Source organism: Hydra vulgaris, chromosome 15, assembly GCF_038396675.1.
Source record: "Hydra vulgaris chromosome 15, alternate assembly HydraT2T_AEP".
Taxonomy (NCBI): Eukaryota; Metazoa; Cnidaria; class Hydrozoa; order Anthoathecata; family Hydridae; genus Hydra; species Hydra vulgaris.
The window spans coordinates 24,879,323-24,899,374 of record NC_088934.1 but is presented as its reverse complement, the minus strand read 5'-3'; the positions used below and the strand labels follow the sequence as shown (position 1 = coordinate 24,899,374).

Below are 20,052 nucleotides of genomic sequence, written 5' to 3'. Positions count from 1 at the left end.
AAAACAGTTTGGCTTCCAAAAGCAACATTCAACCGAACACACAGTTCTTGATCTTATAAATAATATAAATGATTTCTTTGAAAACAAAAAATACATCCTTGAAGTCTTGTTGATTTATCAAAGCGTTTAAAACAGTAGATCACTCTATCTTAATTAGGAAAATGGAAAAATATGGGATAAAAGGTGTTGCACTAAACTGGTTCAAAAATTCTTTACTAGACAGAAAACAATGCGTTATTGCTTCCTCATCAATTACAGAACTTTATGAAACTACAAACACTGAACCTGAAAAAAAAAAGTTGGTTAAAATCTAACAAATTATCGCTAAGCACAGAAAAAGCCAAATACATTCTTTTTCATTTTAACCTTATAAAAATACCTCCCGATTTATCTTCGCTAAATATAGATACTAAAGAACAAATTGAGAGAACCTAAGCAACTAAATTTCTAGGGATACTTATTGATGAGAACATCTAATGGAAATTACATATAAATATATTAAATACCAAAATATCAAAAAGCTTTGATATCCTTTACAAAGCTAGTTCTATGCTGTCTCCTGATAATTTAAAGTTCCTATACTTCTCGTTCATACAAAGCTACTACATATACGCTAATGTAGCATGGGCGAGTACTCATAAATCCAAACTAACCACACTATATCGAAAACGAAAAGATGCTGTAAAAATAGTTTTTAATTAGGATAGACTCTCGCTTTTCAAAGAATTTCTTCCAAAATAGTTTCTTCTCACTTTTCAAAGAACTTCATCCAAAATAGCAAAAATAGATACCATACAAGAGTAACGGGAAACTTCAACGTGACTTTAAAAAAAAACTTATCTCTCGCGCTTTTCTATTTCGTCCTTGTCTATATAACAAATTAATATCCAAAAATACTTAACTGGAAAAATCGAATAACTTATATACTCTGAAAACTTTGTTAAATGATCTCATTTTAAACACTAACAACTTTATGAATTTTTATTAACCCTAAAACATTTACAACTATGTGTAAAGCGTGTACACAAAATAAATGTGAAAGTAGAAAAACAACTAAAAAAAAGTACTCCTCAATTTTTATTTCAAACCAAGTAAAAATTTTAATACGATAATATAAGAAGATCAAACATTAAAAAAAAATTAATTATTTCTGTGGAAATCTAATAAAATTTCGAGCTTTTGCTTTAGTGGTACCCATAAGCTTGCGCACAGAATAAGAATCAAAACTATTTGATGCTTTTTTAAATGATATTTTAACATCTTTAATGTTTCTGCAAACCTTTTTTTTTTTTTTTTCGTTTTTCTTTTAATAAAAGCCCAGTACTTTTCAATGACTCACAATTCTGGGCAGTTTAGAGGAATTTCTGTTTTAAGCATGATTTTCACTTTTTACGCCATTCCATAGCTAGTTTTTAATAATGAATTGGAGCTAAATCAGGCCAGAACACAGGTCTGTTATTGTGTGATTTAATGAGAGGTAAAAGACGTTTTGTAAACATTCTTTAACATATATTTGACCAGAAAGTGTGGACTGAGAAATATAAGGTGGTGATTTTTTGCCACAACTGCAGTTGCCAAATCAAAGCTTTTTTAGCGAACTTGTCATGTTTTGTGTATTTAAATTTCTTATCTGCTTTCCCTCTATATTTGGCAATATAATAAACAGCACCAGGAATTTGTTAATGATCGTACTTGATATAAGTTTTATCGTCAATTTTTAGAAATAAAATTGTCATACAACTTTCTGTCGCGGGTTCTTGTACTTTTTTGTTGAGTTTCGGAACGGTTGGACACTTTTTGTGCTTTGAAAGAATGAAAATTATGTTTGTTTCTAACTTTTGCAACAAAACTATGAGAAAATTCATATATTTTTGCACGTTCCCTTAGTGAAAAGCTTAGGTTATTCTAAAAACTGTTAACCAGTTTTCTAACTAGTTTTATATCTTTAAAATCTTCCTTTCTTCCACCACCAGGTTTGCGTTTGATCGATTTTGTTTGAGAAAAACGTTGAATAACACGACTAACGGTGTATAGATGTATTTGCAACGATTTTGCTATCGAACTGTTGCTACTATTAGGATTTTGTAAATATTTGTGCATAATTTTTTCTCCTACCTCTTCTTCTTTTGTCATTTTTAAAACTAATTTCAAGTTAAATTCAAAAACTAACATATTTTTTTGAAACCACAACACGTTGTAAACAAAATACAAAACAATTTAAAAGATTCTAATACAACCACTGAAAAAAAATGACGTGCTTATTCTTTCACATTTTTTTGTGTACACGCTTTAAAACTAACTTAGTTCCGAAACCAATGTAAACTCTTATAACTCTAAAAACTCTAAACAACTCAAAAACAACAACAACAACAAAAAAAACACAACAAAAAAAAAATTATTGGCTTATTTGTCAACACGTGAAAGACTATATATTACCTATTTAGCAAATCGTGTACCTACTTATATTTAAATTGATATAAAATTAAAAAAATCTTCTTTTAGTCTGCATTCTTTGTTTTTTGCATTTTTATTTTTATACTGTCGAAACTGACCCAGCAAACCATGACACTCGGGTTCCGCGCCGTTTAGGCTAGTCTGGGTTACTCAGCCTGGGTTCAGCAAGGTTTTAGCGTCGGTTTCAGTGTGGGTCGCGTGTAGTAATCTCGAACCATCGTAAGCTGTAGTAATTTATCACCTCCGCCTGATTTATCACCTCCCCCCATTAAAAACTCAAAACGAGGTTGCGCTTTGAGTTTATAGCTGTTAGAATTGTACCTACTACATCCGTTTTAGCGCAATAAACTTCAAAAACAACAGCTTATAGGAAGGACAAGGTCAACAATTCTAGAAATTAAAATTACTCGGTCATGTTCCAACTCCATATTTTTAAAAGGTATTTAAAGAAAAAACAATAGTGATATAAGTTATATTATAATTTGTAATTATAAATTAACTAGTTATGTATTTTTGTTGTAAATTCTTTAGAATTTGTTTTATATGTGGCTGATTTATCACCTCCCCTCTACTAAATTACTTATCTTACTTCTGATTTATTACCTTTTCACTAGTAAATCACTAAGCTTGAGATAGTGTGACAATGGTATTGAGCGATAGTGATAGAAATTATATAATTATAAATTAGCTAGATATCTACTTTTGTTGTAAATACTTTGTTTTATATGTAACTGATTTATCTCCTCCCCCTAGTAAATTACTTATCTTACTTCTGATTTATTACCTCTTCACTAGTAAATCACTAAGCTTGAGATAGTGTTATAAGAGTATTTAGCGATAGTGATACAAATTATACAACTATAAATTACCTAGTTATGCATTTTTGTTGTAAATTCTTTAGAATTTGTTTTATATGTGATATTGTTTTATATCAAAAAATAATGCAATAAAATTTTAAAAAGAAAAGGTATTTTTACGCAATATTTCTAGGCAAAGTGCCTACATAATATATTGAGATATTGTCTAAAAACATCTTTTTAACCTTAGATTTGATTTGGACTTTTTTGCTATCAACTACTTATACATTTTGTCAATTTTAATTTTCACTAATTTTTCAAATGTTTTTTTTTTGAGACATCTTATAGTTCATGAATGTTTTTTTTCTTTAGTAATTTTTATAAAATTTGCATTATTTTTTTAAAACAGATCTTCGTGAAATTACTTCATAAAAGTGATGTAGTTCACTGAAGAGAAAAAAAAAAGAAAGAATTCAAAACAACACATTTGTATGATATGTTTTTTTATCTTTATATATACAGCAATAAACATGATACATATACTTTTTTATTAATTCTTCATTGTTTCTTTTAACCGCAATACAAAAATCTAAAATCTTGATAAAAGAACTTCAGACTTACTAGAATCAAAATATTAAAATAATGCTGTTTAAATTATAATTAAAATCAAGTTAAAAACCCTTTGTTATATTAAAGATGTTATAATTATGCAAATTCATTTCAACATTTACTATTTACTTATTTGTTTTAAGGAGAAATGTTTGTGCAAGTAAACAAATTGTTGCTTTCCAGAACATTTGGAATACAGTCCATATGATACCATCGACTTGGTAAGCATTTATCACACTTAATCTGAAAATAAATCGTATATAGTGGTTGTTTCATAATATGATTATAAGATTAAAGACATTTTTATAATATTTAAATTTGTCTGTTTGTTTTTTATATGCTTTTGGTCCTTTTTCTTTTCCGCATATGTGACATAAAACATCTTTCCAATTTTTTTGACTTAAGATTTAATTTTGTCTATTGTTACATTTGTTTACAACTTCATTTCTAATTTTTAGTTAACTAAATATATAACAAACCTCCTCTGTTTATAAGAAAGTGCACCATGTCATTTCGATATATGATTACTTCTAATGAAAAGGTCTTCACCAGGTCTTCGCCATTTATAAAGTTTTCAGCAAACTACAAAATTTTGTTATATTTAAAACTCTTGTTATTATTATAATAATTATTTTATTATACAGGGGGGTTGATTGAGCCACCTAAAAAAAAGGGACATATATAATTTTCCACAAAGAAAAAATGGAGAGATTTTGAAGTTAATTTTGTTTTACATCATGGTTCAGTAATCAGTCCTTCGTTTTTTATTATTGTTCTATTTCTAAAGAATGCTGGGTTGGTTTGCCACGAAAGCTGTTCTATATGAATGATTTATGCCTGAATGTAGATACAAAAGAAATGGAAGCAAAAGGGCTTCAGGTAAACAAGAATAAGACAAAAGTTATGCATTGTTAAGTCAAGAATGAGCAAGAGGAAAATACTAGGAAATGGTCATGTGGGGTGTGTGGGAAGTGCGTAGGCTATGTTAAGAGGATTATCTTTTATTGTTACTTTAAGGCAAAAGACTCCACATGAAATGCTGTCTTTTTGCAGAGCATGTAGCAATGTCAGTATTTTAAATGTTTCTGAAATTCCATATCTCTGTTTCAAGTAGCTACTGAAATTTAACAAATAAATAATTTTATAAATATAACAAGATCAATTTTTAATAACAACATATTAAATTTTATTAAATAATTGCATTGCTCATTAAATAATTTCATACTTCCATTTTATTTCTTCTTTGTGTAATGTAGGTAAGAGTTCACCCAGAGGATCTATATAATACAAGCATTTTTCTTTTGGTTTTATTATCTGAAACAAAAGGTATTTTCAATATTGCAATGGTACTATTGTTTCAATAGGAATTTCATGTTTGTTTTATACATATAAATTATAAATATATAAATAAATTATGATAATAATATTTTATAATATTATTATTATATAATAATAATTGTATTGTTTATATAACCCATTTCATTCATTTATTTTGATGTAATATATCACAAATCTTATTTAATGAGGAGTTAAGAAAGTTTGACTTACTGTTAGTGTCAAATGATGCTTTGCAGCAACACAGCACATAATTATATTTAGTTCCAATAACTCATCCTGCATATAAATATGATTTTTCATTATATGCTGCAATTGTTGTAAATAAAGAGTGACACAACCAGGTGACAATATGTAAAATATATTTTGTCCTTTTCCAAATATGATGTTAAATGGTTCTTTATAATACTTGCACCCAGCCTTTGCATCAACGGCCATATGTGCATAAACTTTTGCAAGTAAAGGGCGAAAAAATTTCAAACTATTCACCTTTTTGTGTCAATGTTTATATTTTATATTGTAATACTTAATTTTTTTTTCAGTGACACTGTTTAGTACCATAAGTTTCCTTCGAATCAGAGCAGTTTTTTTTTGGTAATTTTTCCAGCAATAGCAATCCAGCTGGTGCTAGTACTTCAATTGCATTCTTAAATTTAAAAAAAAAAAAAGTTTATTAACGAAGTATTGTTACTTACCTTGCAATGTTTATTATAAAAATGCAATGTTATTAAAAAACAAAGTATTGCAAACCAGTTAACAATTGAGGATTTTATTTTGTAGATAATCTTAATACATAACTGCGTCATTTTGAATAAATCTTACCTTATCTTGATTGCTCAGATAAATGTAACCTCAGTTAAATGTAAACTATTTCATCACTTAAACAATCAGTTAGAGTTTCTTTCAATGAGTAGTCATATATTTTACTGTCCCCCATTTCTTTAAATATGCCCATTATTGCTTTAATTAGTTTTAGATTTGTAAGACATTCAATTATTCCAAATCCTAAAATATAATGGAGATTATATTTGTTACTAACTTTTACAACTAACCATTATAATAAACAATAATCTTCATTTATAAAGCAAAAACTTTCAAATTTGCTCAACTTAGTGGAAAAGCTACTATAGTTGATATACCTTCACTGTTTTTGATAACACAGCTTTGACCTTTGTCATTGGATTTTGTGTCCTTTGAAACTTTGTCCTTCGTTCACTGACTTTTGGCTATCTTTGCCCTTTTGGCAATTTTTGCCCTTTGTACCTTTGAATCAGCAAGCTCTAAAAAAAAAAAATCTCTATTAAATTTAACTTTTTAAATTGAATAAACTACGGATATACGGCGTAAATTTATAATTACTTTGTATTCTGTCGATTGAAATATCTTTATTGGTTAAATCTATAACACTGACATCATTTAAAAAAAAAAACCCTAACAGAGTTGCAAAACAATTACATTTCTAGCAACTAGCAATGAAACGAAGAACTGACTGTACTTAAGAAAACATATTTATTTTACCTTTTACATAACTTTCAATGAATTATATGCATTTTTTTGTACAATCCTGATATTTGCACACTGTTATCGTCTTTTAAGCTAAAGTTCCCACATTGCGTTAAATGGATACGGTAAACAGTCCCTTAAAGCGTGGTTTTAATGCTGCGCTTTTTGATTGTTGACTTCTTATGTCAAGTAGCAATACTTTATCTTTGACACCAATGGGCTCCTCTACTATTTTTGTACATTTTAATATTCTTTTATTGTAGTGTAGCTTTTGTTTGTTTTGAGCATCTGTAATGTTCAAAAACAAAAAAAGAAATTATAACTTTTTAAATTCCTTCATTATGACTTTTAAACTATTATAGCAAATTAGAGGAATGGTGGTATTTATGCATATCTGTATTGTATTTCTGTGTGTGTGTGTGTGTGTGTGTGTGTGTGTGTGTGTGTGTGTGTGTGTGTGTGTGTGTATATATAACTAAGATATGGTCTTTGCAATCGAACCTTACAAACTTGTGAGATTTTTAATTTGAAGTTTTCTTTCTTCCGTTTCTCTCGTTATATCTTAACTATTGCTTCCACTAACGCTTTTTTCTAAATTGATAAATAAACTCTTTATTGATCCATTCTAATTAATGCAAACATTTTTAATGTATGGATTTATAATAAAAACAGTTTTACTTCTTCAAAGTCACTAGTACAAACAGCATTATTTCCAATGGGGATACTTTTGTAGATTGTTGCCTCTCCACTCGTAGTGGGTATAAAATATTATAGATATCCCATACTCGAGTTGTCTAAAATATTTACATATAAACCAACATAGAACAATGTTATTTTATATATATATATATATATATATATATATATATATGTATATATACATATATATATATATACATATATATATATATATATATATATATATATATATATATATATATATATATATATATATATATATATATATATATATATATATATATATATATATATATATATATATATATATATATATATATATATATATATATGTACATATATATATATATATATATATGTACATATATATATATATATATATACATATATATATATATATATATATATATATATATATATATATGTACATATATATATATATATACATATATATATATATATATATGTATATATATATACATATATATATATATATATATATATATATATATATATATACATATATATATATATGTATATATATATATATATATATACATATATATATATATATGTATATATATATATATACATATATAAATATATATACATATATATATATATATATATATATATATATATATATATATATGTATATATATGTACATATATATATATATATATATATACATATATACATATATATATATATATATATATATATATATATATATATATATATATATATATATATATATATATATATATATTATATATATATCGCACAATAAACATTATTGTATTGTCAATCATGACAATATAATAATATTTATTTTCTTTAAATATATCAATTAATTCTATGTAACATTTTTTGAAAATATTTTTCTATAATATTATGTATATAAAACCATACAAACTATATAAAAATAATTAATATATTCATAAATTTCCAAAAAATGAATTCTCCGAGAGAAAAAAATACATTCGCTATCGGTAACAACAAACCAAACTGTTTATGTATGTGTTTATGGAGTCTTTTCTGAAATCATTCTTTTGATAATGAATCCTTTATTTTTTTCATCCACCAGTGTTTGCAATGCATTTTATGAAGATCATAACTGAACATAACATGAACTGAACATATACATTATCTAGAAAAGAAAGCAAAAATTATTAACTTCTAAAAAACAGATTTATATATTATTTATAAATCTGCTTTTTAGAAATTAATAATTTTTGTAATTAATAATTATATATATATATATATATATATATATATATATATATATATATATATATATATATATATATATATATATATATATATATATATATATATATATAGATATATATATATATATATATACATATATATATATATATATATATATATATATACATACAACTTAATTTCTAGAATTGTTGACCTTGTCCTTCCTTATAAGGGTTGGTGCATGTTTCCATACCGCAAAGTAAGGTGGTGTCTTAGAGTCCGCAAAACTCGTAAGTCTATTCCACATAATTATTTTTTACATGAATAATTATTCAATTTGATATAATTTAAATTTATAAATAGTTTTAGCCATGCTTTTCTTGTTTGTTTTATGTTGCCGAAAGGATTATATTAACTTAAAGGATTAAGTAGAAAATAATAAGTGCAAAATGGAAAAGATTTCTTTTTCATATGATAAAATATCGGGAGACGATAAGAGTTTAAGTTTGTTAGGAGATTCAAGTCTTATTAAGGGTAATTAGATAATTTTATGGTATTATATAATTTATGATATATATTATATAATTTTATGTATTTTGGGCATTTGTAACTTTTCCAAATTTGAAACTTTTATTTTATTTTTACTATTTTGAACTATTAAAGTCATTATTGGTATGATATTTTTAGCAGAAAAGTGGCTTTGATTCGAAACTATGAAACAGAAACTGTGTCAAAGTTTACATGTTATTCTGCTGACAAAAATTTTGGTAATATAGGTAAGAAAAAGTTTGTCAGTTACCAAGATATGGCTAACATAGTTTTTTTTGTGATATTAATAAGTTACTTTATACATAACTGACTAAAAATTAAAACAAGTTTACCAATTCACAAGTTAACTTAGTTTTGTCTGTAATATTAAACAAAACGAGTAATAAATAACTCTAATAAAAAATCAAGTAAATATCCTGTTTTTATTGTTTTTAAATGTTTTTTTATATGTTTAAAGAAGCTTCTGTCAAACACCACAAAATATGATGGGAGGATGGCTCAGTATCTTTTAATGGTGTTCAATTCATGATTGTAGGAAGTAAAGTTCTTGATTGTATGCATGGAAGAGATAGAAAAGTATCTTTTAAAGAAGAATATAAAATGTGTTGCAATGATAGAAAGGTATCTTGAATGTGCTATATTTATTTATATTTAAATATTTATATAAAGTATATCATATACTTATCTATTTATAGTTATATATTATATAAGTATATAATAAACTTGAAAACTTAAATAATTCAATTATAGATAAAATATAAATACACTACATGTTTAAAACAATAATAGGTATCTGATCACAGATACTTTCACAGATACTTCAAAAACTATGAAATGATCCAGGACACAAAGAAATTTAATTGTAGTTCACAAATAAAGATCAAAGAAGTTTTAAAATTTCCAGATTTTAAGGTTTTATTTCTTTTAAGTTATGTTCCTTTTATTTAATACCAACAAGTTTTATAACAAATAAGCCGAATAGTTATAAAACTAATAAAAGAAATTTTTTCTTTTTTCTGAGAAATATTATATAGCTTTTTGAAAAAATACTTGTTTATGTTGGTGCATTTTTTTAAAATGCAGTACCTCTTTAGATTATAGAAGATAGTAAATGGAAAAGAGTAACATCCTCAAAAAAAATTCGTGAATCAATTTTAAAAAATGAAGCAGTGGGACAAAAAATGTTTTCAGTTTTTCTGCCATCAAAGAGTTCTCACACTGGTCACTTTACTGGAGATAAACAATTTTGTATAACATTATCTGATTTTAACAGTAACCAATTTTAATCACAAGTTGTATAAATTGTTGATGTTTTAATTTCTTTATTTTTTTTACTTTATAGCTAAAACATTTTTCTTTTAAAAGTTCTTTTTTTAAAATTATAGGCTCTTAACAAGTGGCTTTAAACCACCTTCAGATTTTTACATTTTTTATTTAAATTTTCTGATAATTCTTTTTTTTTTTAAGGCTGCTGGTATATCCCAGCCAATTGATGCAAGATTAAAAGAAGAAATATTTACATCATCTGAATTTATAACTAGTGTTGATGAAATGCGTAGGAGATTAGAAATCATTGTGACAAGAGAAATGTTTAAAAATAATATTTGTCCATCTAAATCAAATAAAAGATTCTTCCCATCGAAAAAAACTATTCGGTGTTACATGTTGGAAGCAGTAAGAAAGAAAAGGTATTCAAACATTGACCAAGAATATTTTATAAAAAAGGTAGAACAATGGAAAGTTGAAACTCCTCACAGAAAATTTTATCTTCGACCTAAAGGGATAAGTAAAAATTGTATGTATTTAATATTTTACTATGAGCACTCTTTACTTAACTTCATCAAGATATACAAAAATGAATGTGTATATATTTTTTTCCTTGTGTTCCTTGTGCATGTTTAAATAATAAAATACTATATTTTAAACACTATTTAAATAATAAGCTTTTATAAAATATTTTTGTAGTGCACATTACGGTAAATACTTTTTAAAAAAATTCAAATACACTATGTAAATAATTGTTCTTTTATTTTGATAACGTTTTATATTTTCCGAAAAAGTATGTATTTAAAATAGGGCTCCCAGATACTTACTGTTTTTAAAAAAAAAAAGACAATCCTGCACTTTTTAAGATAACGTGTCATTTTGCTTTTGCATTTCTTGTTCTAATCTGATTGCATAGGACAGTAAAAAATATCATAACTAATTTTTAATCATTTTAATCACTGCTTTTTAAATATATATAATGTCTTAGAAGTAATCTGTTAAAAAAAATTTAAGGTTAAACAGAAATGTAAGATTTAAGAAGATAAAGAGACCTCCCACAACTGACATTCAGATATCCAACATAAATTAAACATGATGTTTAATTATTATTTTTTTAAATTTATATTTAATTTGGAAATAAATTATTTAATTTATTTTAGCTCATTACTAAATGATATTTACTTTTAACAAACTTTCTCTGAAACTATTTTTACAATACCTTTTTTCACTACAATTCAAACCATAAAAATATGATTAATTGGCTTGAAAAGCAATGGTTACCACATATTGAGGTTTTATTTTATTTTAATTTTTTTTTTAATTCTATACTAAATTCATACTTAATTCTGTACCATTTTATTAATAGAGGATACATGTATCGTAAAGACAGATTAATGGTCAGTATTAATACTAACAATGGAGTTAAACGGCAAAATGAAACCTTCAAACATTCATACCTGAAAAAGCATAGTAACTCTAGTTTATCAACCATGCTTACTATTCTTATTGAAGACTTCTTTCCAGATTTATATAATAGGTACTTATAATTTTATTTTTTTTCTTAATAGAAGAGAATATTTAGTAATAGTATAGGCTATTTAAAAAAAACGACCTTACGATAGTTTTATCGAAATTATGCAAAGGTTCTTTATCAAAACATGCTAAAGTGTTCTTTATTTACTTTAGTGTTCATTATTTCCTTATCAAGTTAAAAAAAATTGAAATAATACAACATAACTTAAATATAACTTAATATACATTTTGATAAAGAGTTTACTCTAGTGAGCACAAAATAATTAAAAGGGAGATTTTAATGGGAATATCTGACATAAAAAAAGATTTTTTTAATTTTTTTTTAATTTTAAGTTTTGATTCAGGCAAACTACCATTAACAAATTTTAAAAAGTGAACAAATGCCAACTATTTTTTGACACAACATTTTAAAACATACCTTTTTCCTTTAGGTATTGTGACATTAATACAAGACATAGTGGAAATTTCCGCCAGTATAGTTCATACCTACCCACATTTTTGCATCATAGACCAATGTTTAACACTTTGTTAAACATTGCTTGCAAAAGATGTCTCTAGCGTCACATATTAATCTGTCTGGAGTTTTTGTTAAAGAGACTGAAAAGTTTACGCGTTCATCTTTTGCAAACTCTGCTGAGTTCCATCATATTAGCTTTGGCGATTCAGTCACTATGCCAAATTGCACTTGCCAAGATAGGAAAAGAATTGTGTATCTTTGCAAACATTTCTTTGCTGTTTTTAATAAATTTCCTATATGGTCTTGGTACAATTTATCTCAATTATACATTTACTCACCGTTTTTGAACTTGGATAAAGAAATTTCTTTTTGAAGAAAGCCTTTATTGCCTCGAAATGAACTGTTTATTACAAACAACAAAGCAAAAGACGGAGAAGTAGATTGTAGCATAAAAACATTGGAATCACTTCCCAAACAAAAAAAGTGGTTAAACACTAAGGCATCCTTGTTTCGAGAACTAGCTAAGCAGTTAATTAATGAATCATACCTTATTGAAAATGAAGAGAAATTAGATAATGAAATTGATATTCTAAAAAAAGTTAAAAAATCATTTGAAGAATGCATTCCAAATGAACAAGGTATTCATTTGCAGCTTGTTTAAACAAATAAGCGTCAGTTACAAGCATTAAGCATTCCCTTAAGAAAGAAGGTTGCATTATATTCGTTGAGGCATGGTGTTGGTGCAGAAAAGTTGAGGGCCTCAAGCAGTTTAAAAATTGAATCAAATAAAAATCATAAAGTCCTAGTTAAGTCTGAACACATAGATGCAAGTGAAAATATAATTCTTCAGCAAGGTAATACAGAAGAAAGTATTGAATGGATTATGTTTGATAACAACCTGCCTGTGTTACCACAAACTGAAATTGATGCTATTGAGAACAATGATATGCTGACAGATGTAAGTATCAATGCTGCCAAAAAATTCTTTTGAATCAGTTTCGTATGAAATCTGGATTTCAAGATACCATTTTAGGTGAAAAATATGTTTCATGAGGAAAAGAATGATTTTATTCAAGTATTATATACTGGACAATATCATTGGATTACCATTTCTAATGTGAATTGTCCAGCGGACACAATTTTTTACTATGACAGTCTTTTCCATGGCCAAGTGAAGGATCATGTTAAGCAGCTAATATGCAATATATATAAAACAAAAGGAAAAATCTTAACTATCCATGTACGCAAATGTCAACAACAAACTAATGGTGTGGATTGTGGCGTTTATGCAATTGCTAATGCATTAAACATACTTCACAAATTTGATATTGGAGCTTTATCTCTAGACAAAGACAAAATCAGAAAACATTTTATTGAATGCATTAAAAAAAGACATTTTTCTGCCTTTCCAGTTAGCCAATCAAAATCATGTTTTAATGAAGAAAAATTAATTACTTTAGAAATTTCTTGCTCATGCCGTTCAAATTGGGTTTGGTATCATGCAAAAAATACCAATCTTCATATGGTATAGTGTGATATGTGCAGCGAATGGTACCATAAAAAATGTGAAAATATATCTGATGAGATATTCAATAAAATAAATGCTGAAAAGCCATGGATTTGTTTAGCGTTTAAAAAAAAAAGTTTTGTTCCCTATCATGAATAAAAAATTAGTCATAAGTCAAAAATCAGTCAAAATGCTTAACAAGTTTCATTCGTTCTTATATCAAAAAAAATTTATTAATGGAGAAACAAACCTTATCAAAAATGCGAAATTTGATAAATCTGTACTTATTCAGTAAGTTATAAACTGTTTACACAGCATTATTTTCTTTATGTTATTTAATCAGAGGTTATGATATCATTATTTAATCAGAGGTTAAGATATCGTTCTTAGCAAATAAAGTTTTAGAAACAAGTGTCGAAATTAGTTGTTTTAAATAAAAGAAAAATTGAACCTATAGACTTTCATTATTTAAAATATGCTTTTCCTATTTTTAAATATATATTGTTAAAGGCAACTGCCAACTACCTTATATTTTTGTATATGTTTTTTCACATTATAGATTGGTTTTTAAATACTTATTTATGATAATATGTGTGGCAATTCCCTAAATGTGTTGTCAATAACAGAATGAGACTGCAATTTAAATATAAGCTTGGAAAGAAGCTGCAAGTTGTCTTAACAATACATGTTTAACTGATTTTTGTAGGTTTTTTAATAGGCTCTAAACAAACAAAGAAAAATTTCTGAATGCTTTTTATAAATTCTATTTTAGGTCAGCTTTATCTGGTAACTGCCCCACAGCTCACAATTATTAGTTATTGGAGGAACTATAAAAATAAAATGAAGGAAAAACCAAATATATAAAATAATGTCAAATTCATTGGTAAGTTACTATATATATGTTTGTGTTCTGTTTAAACTTCTGGCGCTGTTGGCTCACTCAAAAATTACTGTATGTTTATTTGTGTTCACCCGTAAGTTACTGTATGTTTGTTTGTTTTCTGTTTGAACCTCTGGCTCAATGTTGACTCACTAGTAAGTTACTGTATGTATGTTTATGTTCTGTTTAAACCTCAAGCGCAATATTGACTAACCCGTAAGTTACTGCATGTATGTTTGTGTTCTGTTTAAACCTCTGGCGCGGTGTTGACTCACACGTAAGTTACTATATGTTTGTTTGTGCTCTAGAGCACAAACAGAGCTCTGTTTAAACCTCTGGCGCGGTGTTGACTCGCCCGTAAGTTACTATATGTTTGTTTGTGTTCTGTTTAAACATCTGATGCTCTGTTATTTTAGAGACTGTCAAGTTAGTCCACTATAATATATCCATTTGTAATACACTTTTTAGATAAAATGCTATATATGGAGCTCTCTTTTCCTGAGGGAGTAACACAGGATGCGACTTTGCAAAATGATGAGTTAGTTGGTCTCAAGTTTTTTTTGACTGAACAAGAGATAATAGCTTTCCTAAGCATCAAGCATGATAGTATTTGTAGAAAAGAGTAATAGACTTAACGTCTTTGAGGCTATTAAGGCTAAAGATTAGGAGCTTGGTTTGGTCCAATTACATTTTCAATGCGTTTTTCAAATAAGTCTGAAAGATAAAGGGCATTATTAGAAGAACCAGACTAATAATGACAACAATAATCCATAGAAGTTATAAGAAATATCCTTCCAAGAAGATTGCCATCTAAACTTTATTATCATTTCCAAAATTTTCTTTTTTAACTTTTAATATGTTTAAAAGCTTATGCTTACTTTTTTAGATTTTTTTTTAGAGTCCATTTTTCTTACACTCCCTGTTCTTTTATGTTCAATTTTGTTAATAGAAATGAGAATGTGCAAGAAAAAGCAGTTTGCTAATTGATTGTGTATTTTTCTGTCATATGCTTTCAATCGTTCTGCATAAAAAAAAGCGTACATGTGAATAGGAAGGAACCTTGACGTGGTTCATGTGCTTTAAAACAAATACCTTCCATAAAGAAACTATTTGACAACTTGTGTTTGAGTTGTAGTTTTTTTATACTGGTAGTATATCGAGGGTATACTTCCAGAACGCACTAAGTCATTTTTCATTGTTTTGAGATAATTATGAGATATTGGTTGGCAGTTTAATGAAATTTTTTTTTTTCATGCAATGATGTATATTCCCATTGTATATTTGAGAATGATCAATAACTTGGTAATATATAGAATATAAGGTCTGGTGCGTTTTGGAAGTGATAAAGCATATAATAATAAGTGTTTATGTTGACTTAACTCAAAACCAACAAAAAATGACTTGGTGCATTCTCGCAGTATACCCTCGATATAATCTTCTGGTTGTTGAAATTCTTGCTTTCAAGGTGTTGTTTTTTTTCTTGTTTATTTAGATAACACGGAATGCATTTTAAGAGGATTTTAAGAGATAAAGGTATAATTTTTATTAATTCTAAACACAAGCAGATGATTTAGAGTATTATTAAATAAAATGTAATAATCGAAATTTGAGTGAAGTTTGTTTCCAATATAGATAGTTTTAACTTGTTCAATTGTTTTTTATTAACTAATTCTCTAATTTTCTACTTGGTCGTTCAACTTAAATGTTTTGTATCTACAACAAATGGCTGTGTGAGATCTTATAGAATAAATGTTTAAGGAGATGTTTGACAACGATAATGAACTTCAAAGAATTTTTAAAATACTATTTTTAATTGCAGTTAATTTATATTAACGTATTATTTATGTAACGGTGCGTATGTAACTTAGAAGATATTCATGAAATTGTTTATTTTTTTAAATTGTTTCATACTAGTTTTATTAATTCATGCTTTTTCGTAAGTGTTTTTTTTTTTTTTAATTATTACTTTTTATTTAAATGCAGCCATTAAAAGCTTATATAATTAATCGATTTTATTACGCGGCATCATCTTAAGAAATTAACCTCTTTTGATTAAACAGCCACAGCTTATGAAATTAACAATTTTGGCTTCAATCATTTATTTATGTATTTTTTAGTAACAATAATTTAATAGGAACTTAAAAAACGGAAATTATAATTTATATTGAACATGTTTTTATTTTCCAACAGTTGGCTAATATAAAATAGGGAGAGATTTAGCAACGAGACGCGGGCAACATTTGACAACGGCGTTCGTCATGAACACGTCGTTTGACTAAAGCATTTTCACTTTGCTAAAACGACTTGCTTTTACATGTAGATACATATGGTTTATTTATTTGGAAGAAAGCCTACAGAGATATGCCTTATTTTTAATACATTAATTGATTTTATTTATGAAACCTTTTGTCATAGATGATGCAACAGTTTAGGGAATTGTTAAACTTCCAATAGATCAATGTGTTGTTTATAATCGTCATAAAAAAAAAACATGCCCTCTCAAATACTATAGTTATGAATGCAAAGTTAACCCCAGGCCAACATATTTATAACAAGCAATAGATTGGGTAAATCAAAAAAGCAGTTGCTTTTACTCAGTAATAGGTCAGCTTTACGTAAAAAGAAAATAGGAATTTTATTTAAATTTTTATTCACGTAAAGCTGAAAAATTACTCTAAAAACGCTGAGAAAGACAATTGCTTTTTTTTTTATTACCCGGCCTAATGAGTGAAGTTCTTGTTTCAGTTGAGTCGCTTGGACTTTGAGTTGATTAAAGTTATTGCTTTCAGTTAAATGCAGATTCAAGTGAGTTGGTTGGAATTATTAATTACTACTTAAAGTTTGTTGATTTTCAAAAAAAGCTAAAAGCTTAACAACCACGCTTATCGGCTTTGGAAATATTTTGTCAGTTTTTTTTAGTAATTTAAATTGTATCAAAAATTACAGATATTTACAGTAATTTTAAAATTTATTAAAATAAATGCCGAAAAAACTGAGTTCTTGATTTCAGGTAAAGCACAAATACAAACCAATACGATAACTTATTATTAATTAACTTTTATTTCGCTGATTAAATAATACTACAATTTTTCATATGAAATAACATCGTAAACCTTTGTAAAAAACGTTTTTAATCTTTATAATTTATAGTATATATATATATATACTGTTATAATCAGTCAGGGACTCAAAGAAGGTAAGGATGATGCGTTAATCATCACAACCCTTTCATAGAGCTCCTTTTGTCACTCATTAAAATAAAAATAAAAAAACACTTTAATTTTTAAAGTAAAATAAAAATTTAATAAAGCAAAACTCATTTTTTTTTTTTTTTAATTTTTTTTTTTTTTTGTGTAAAAAATTGAAAACAAAAAAAAAAAAATTAAAACACATAAGAAGAAGAAAAAAATAAAAAATAAATAACAAGAAAAAATACAAAAAAATCTGAAAACAAATACTCTAAACTATAATATATATGTCAGGAATTAAGGAGATGCATTTTAGTTTGTTGTTTAAACGATGAAATGCTTTTTAGGTTTTAATATTTTTATTTTGGAAACGATTCCATATTGATGGACCACGGTTTGTAATTAGAAAACTTGACTGCTGTGATTTAATTTTTCCTAGTTGATAGTCGTTCCTGGTATTTGAACACAGATTATATTTTTCAGAAAATGATATCAGAAAGTTATCTGAAAAAACGCTTGGTAGAAGATTGTTCTTATACTTATACATAAAAATTAATATCTGTAATGTGTTAAGTTTCTCAATATCTAAAACCATCATGCTTTTCATCACTAGGGCCGGGTTTGCAAACCTATTTAAATAATTAATTGCTTTGCATGCATGGTTTTGCAGACTTTGCAATTTTAGCAATTTGGTTTTATGGGTGCTGGCCCATACAATATTTGCGTACAAAAGCTGACTATGTACAAGACTAAAGTAAAGCATATTACGTGATTTACTATCGAGAAAAGGTCTTGACTTATACAAAACACCTATTACAGAGGACACCTTTGTTTCAAGAAGACCAATATGGTTTCTCCATGACAAATTTTCATCAAAAAGTACTCCCCAAAATTTTGTGTATTTTTCACGTTTAATTTGATTTTTATTAATAAACAGTTTAGACAGCTTTAACGGAAGATTAATTGATTGTAAAGCTTGTTTATTTACAATTTAGGGATAATTTATTTGCTATAAACCAGAGGTTGAAATTTTTGAGTTCAATATTCATAGTTTCAAACAAAGTCTTTGCATCAGGATGATTAAAAAATAAATTTGTATCGTCAGCACACATAATTGTAGATATTTTTTAGGAAGCTTTATGCATATCGTTAATATATATTAAAAATAATAATGGACCTAGAATTGAACCCTGAGGAACTCCACACGTAATATCAATAATAACGATTTCTAGTAATAAAAAAAAAACTTCAGAATAAACTTAGACATCTGGGATTCACATCGGGTACTAAACATTCAATTTTTGCTTTACTCAGTTATAAAAACGTTGATGAAAAAATCTCAAACTTTAGAGCTGTTGTTCAAACTCTTATTCAATCTGGAATCCGGTTTGCTCACCCAAGTTCTATTTCCTATATATATAAAGTGTTGGCAATACCTAACTTACCTTAAGGTACGGAGCTAAGTGAAAATAATTCTGTTTTGATGAAAAAGCTAGATGTATTTGGAAGGAGTGCACTAAAATCTCTTTTAAATATTTCGAAACGCAGTAAAAATATACAAATTCGCTATTCAAAATCCAGGACATTTCAAAAAGTATTTAACAAAATAAATTAAACTTGTTCCTTCGTCTTCTTAATAATAAAACAACTGCAGACATTTTCTTTTCACAGCTGAAACACCCTTTATTTCAACATTCGTTTGTTGGCAATATCCAGGACCTATGCCATTTTCAGAAGTTTAACAAACTTTGAAGTATGCAATAGAGTGCTGAAATGCAAAAGAACAAAGAGGAATTTTTAAACAAATTCTTGAGGAAAAAATTCTTTAGTGAAAATCGCGAGAAATAACTTTCTTATTTTTTTTTTACCTTGTAAATTACTAATATGTAAATTACTATATTACATTGTAAATTAATTAATGAATTAAAATATGGTGTTAAATAAATGAAATAATAATAATAATTAAATACACTCTATAGGAACGACTTTTGATCCGTGCAACAGCTGAGTTTTGTTTGAAGCTTTTGCAGTCCCGTAGCCAGAAAAAAACACATCGGAGGTG

General features: G+C 26.6%; 1 protein-coding gene across 15 annotated transcripts; it reads left to right on the top strand.

The window, feature by feature from the left end:
- Nucleotides 1-2,786: 2,786 nt before the first annotated feature.
- Nucleotides 2,787-16,702, top strand: LOC136092250 (uncharacterized). 15 transcript variants are annotated; one of them, XM_065820044.1, is made up of 12 exons: nucleotides 2,787-2,893; nucleotides 3,661-3,740; nucleotides 4,004-4,081; nucleotides 5,117-5,186; nucleotides 8,815-8,900; nucleotides 9,298-9,386; nucleotides 9,617-9,780; nucleotides 9,963-10,071; nucleotides 10,254-10,431; nucleotides 10,627-11,962; nucleotides 12,390-14,213; nucleotides 14,695-16,702. In XM_065820044.1, the coding sequence occupies exons 7-10, from the start codon at nucleotides 9,719-9,721 to the stop codon at nucleotides 10,650-10,652; spliced, it is 375 nt and encodes a 124-aa protein (XP_065676116.1). In that variant the 5' UTR covers nucleotides 2,787-2,893; nucleotides 3,661-3,740; nucleotides 4,004-4,081; nucleotides 5,117-5,186; nucleotides 8,815-8,900; nucleotides 9,298-9,386; nucleotides 9,617-9,718; the 3' UTR covers nucleotides 10,653-11,962; nucleotides 12,390-14,213; nucleotides 14,695-16,702. The 15 variants fall into 15 exon arrangements, 9 of the variants coding, with proteins under 9 accessions (XP_065676116.1, XP_065676112.1, XP_065676120.1 ...); XM_065820040.1 differs by having other exon boundaries at nucleotides 9,949-10,071; XM_065820048.1 differs by having other exon boundaries at nucleotides 2,791-2,893; nucleotides 9,301-9,386; nucleotides 9,975-10,071.
- Nucleotides 16,703-20,052: the final 3,350 nt, after the last annotated feature.

Bases quoted from the DNA above. Each gene is read 5' to 3' on its own strand.
- LOC136092250 (XM_065820040.1), top strand. From the start codon at position 9,685: ATGATTGTAGGAAGTAAAGTTCTTGATTGTATGCATGGAAGAGATAGA. The intron at 9,781-9,948 runs GTATCTTGAATG...AAACAATAATAG, and splicing joins TGTGTTGCAATGATAGAAAG to GTATCTGATCACAGATACTT. The intron at 10,072-10,253 runs GTTTTATTTCTT...GTACCTCTTTAG, and splicing joins TAAAATTTCCAGATTTTAAG to ATTATAGAAGATAGTAAATG.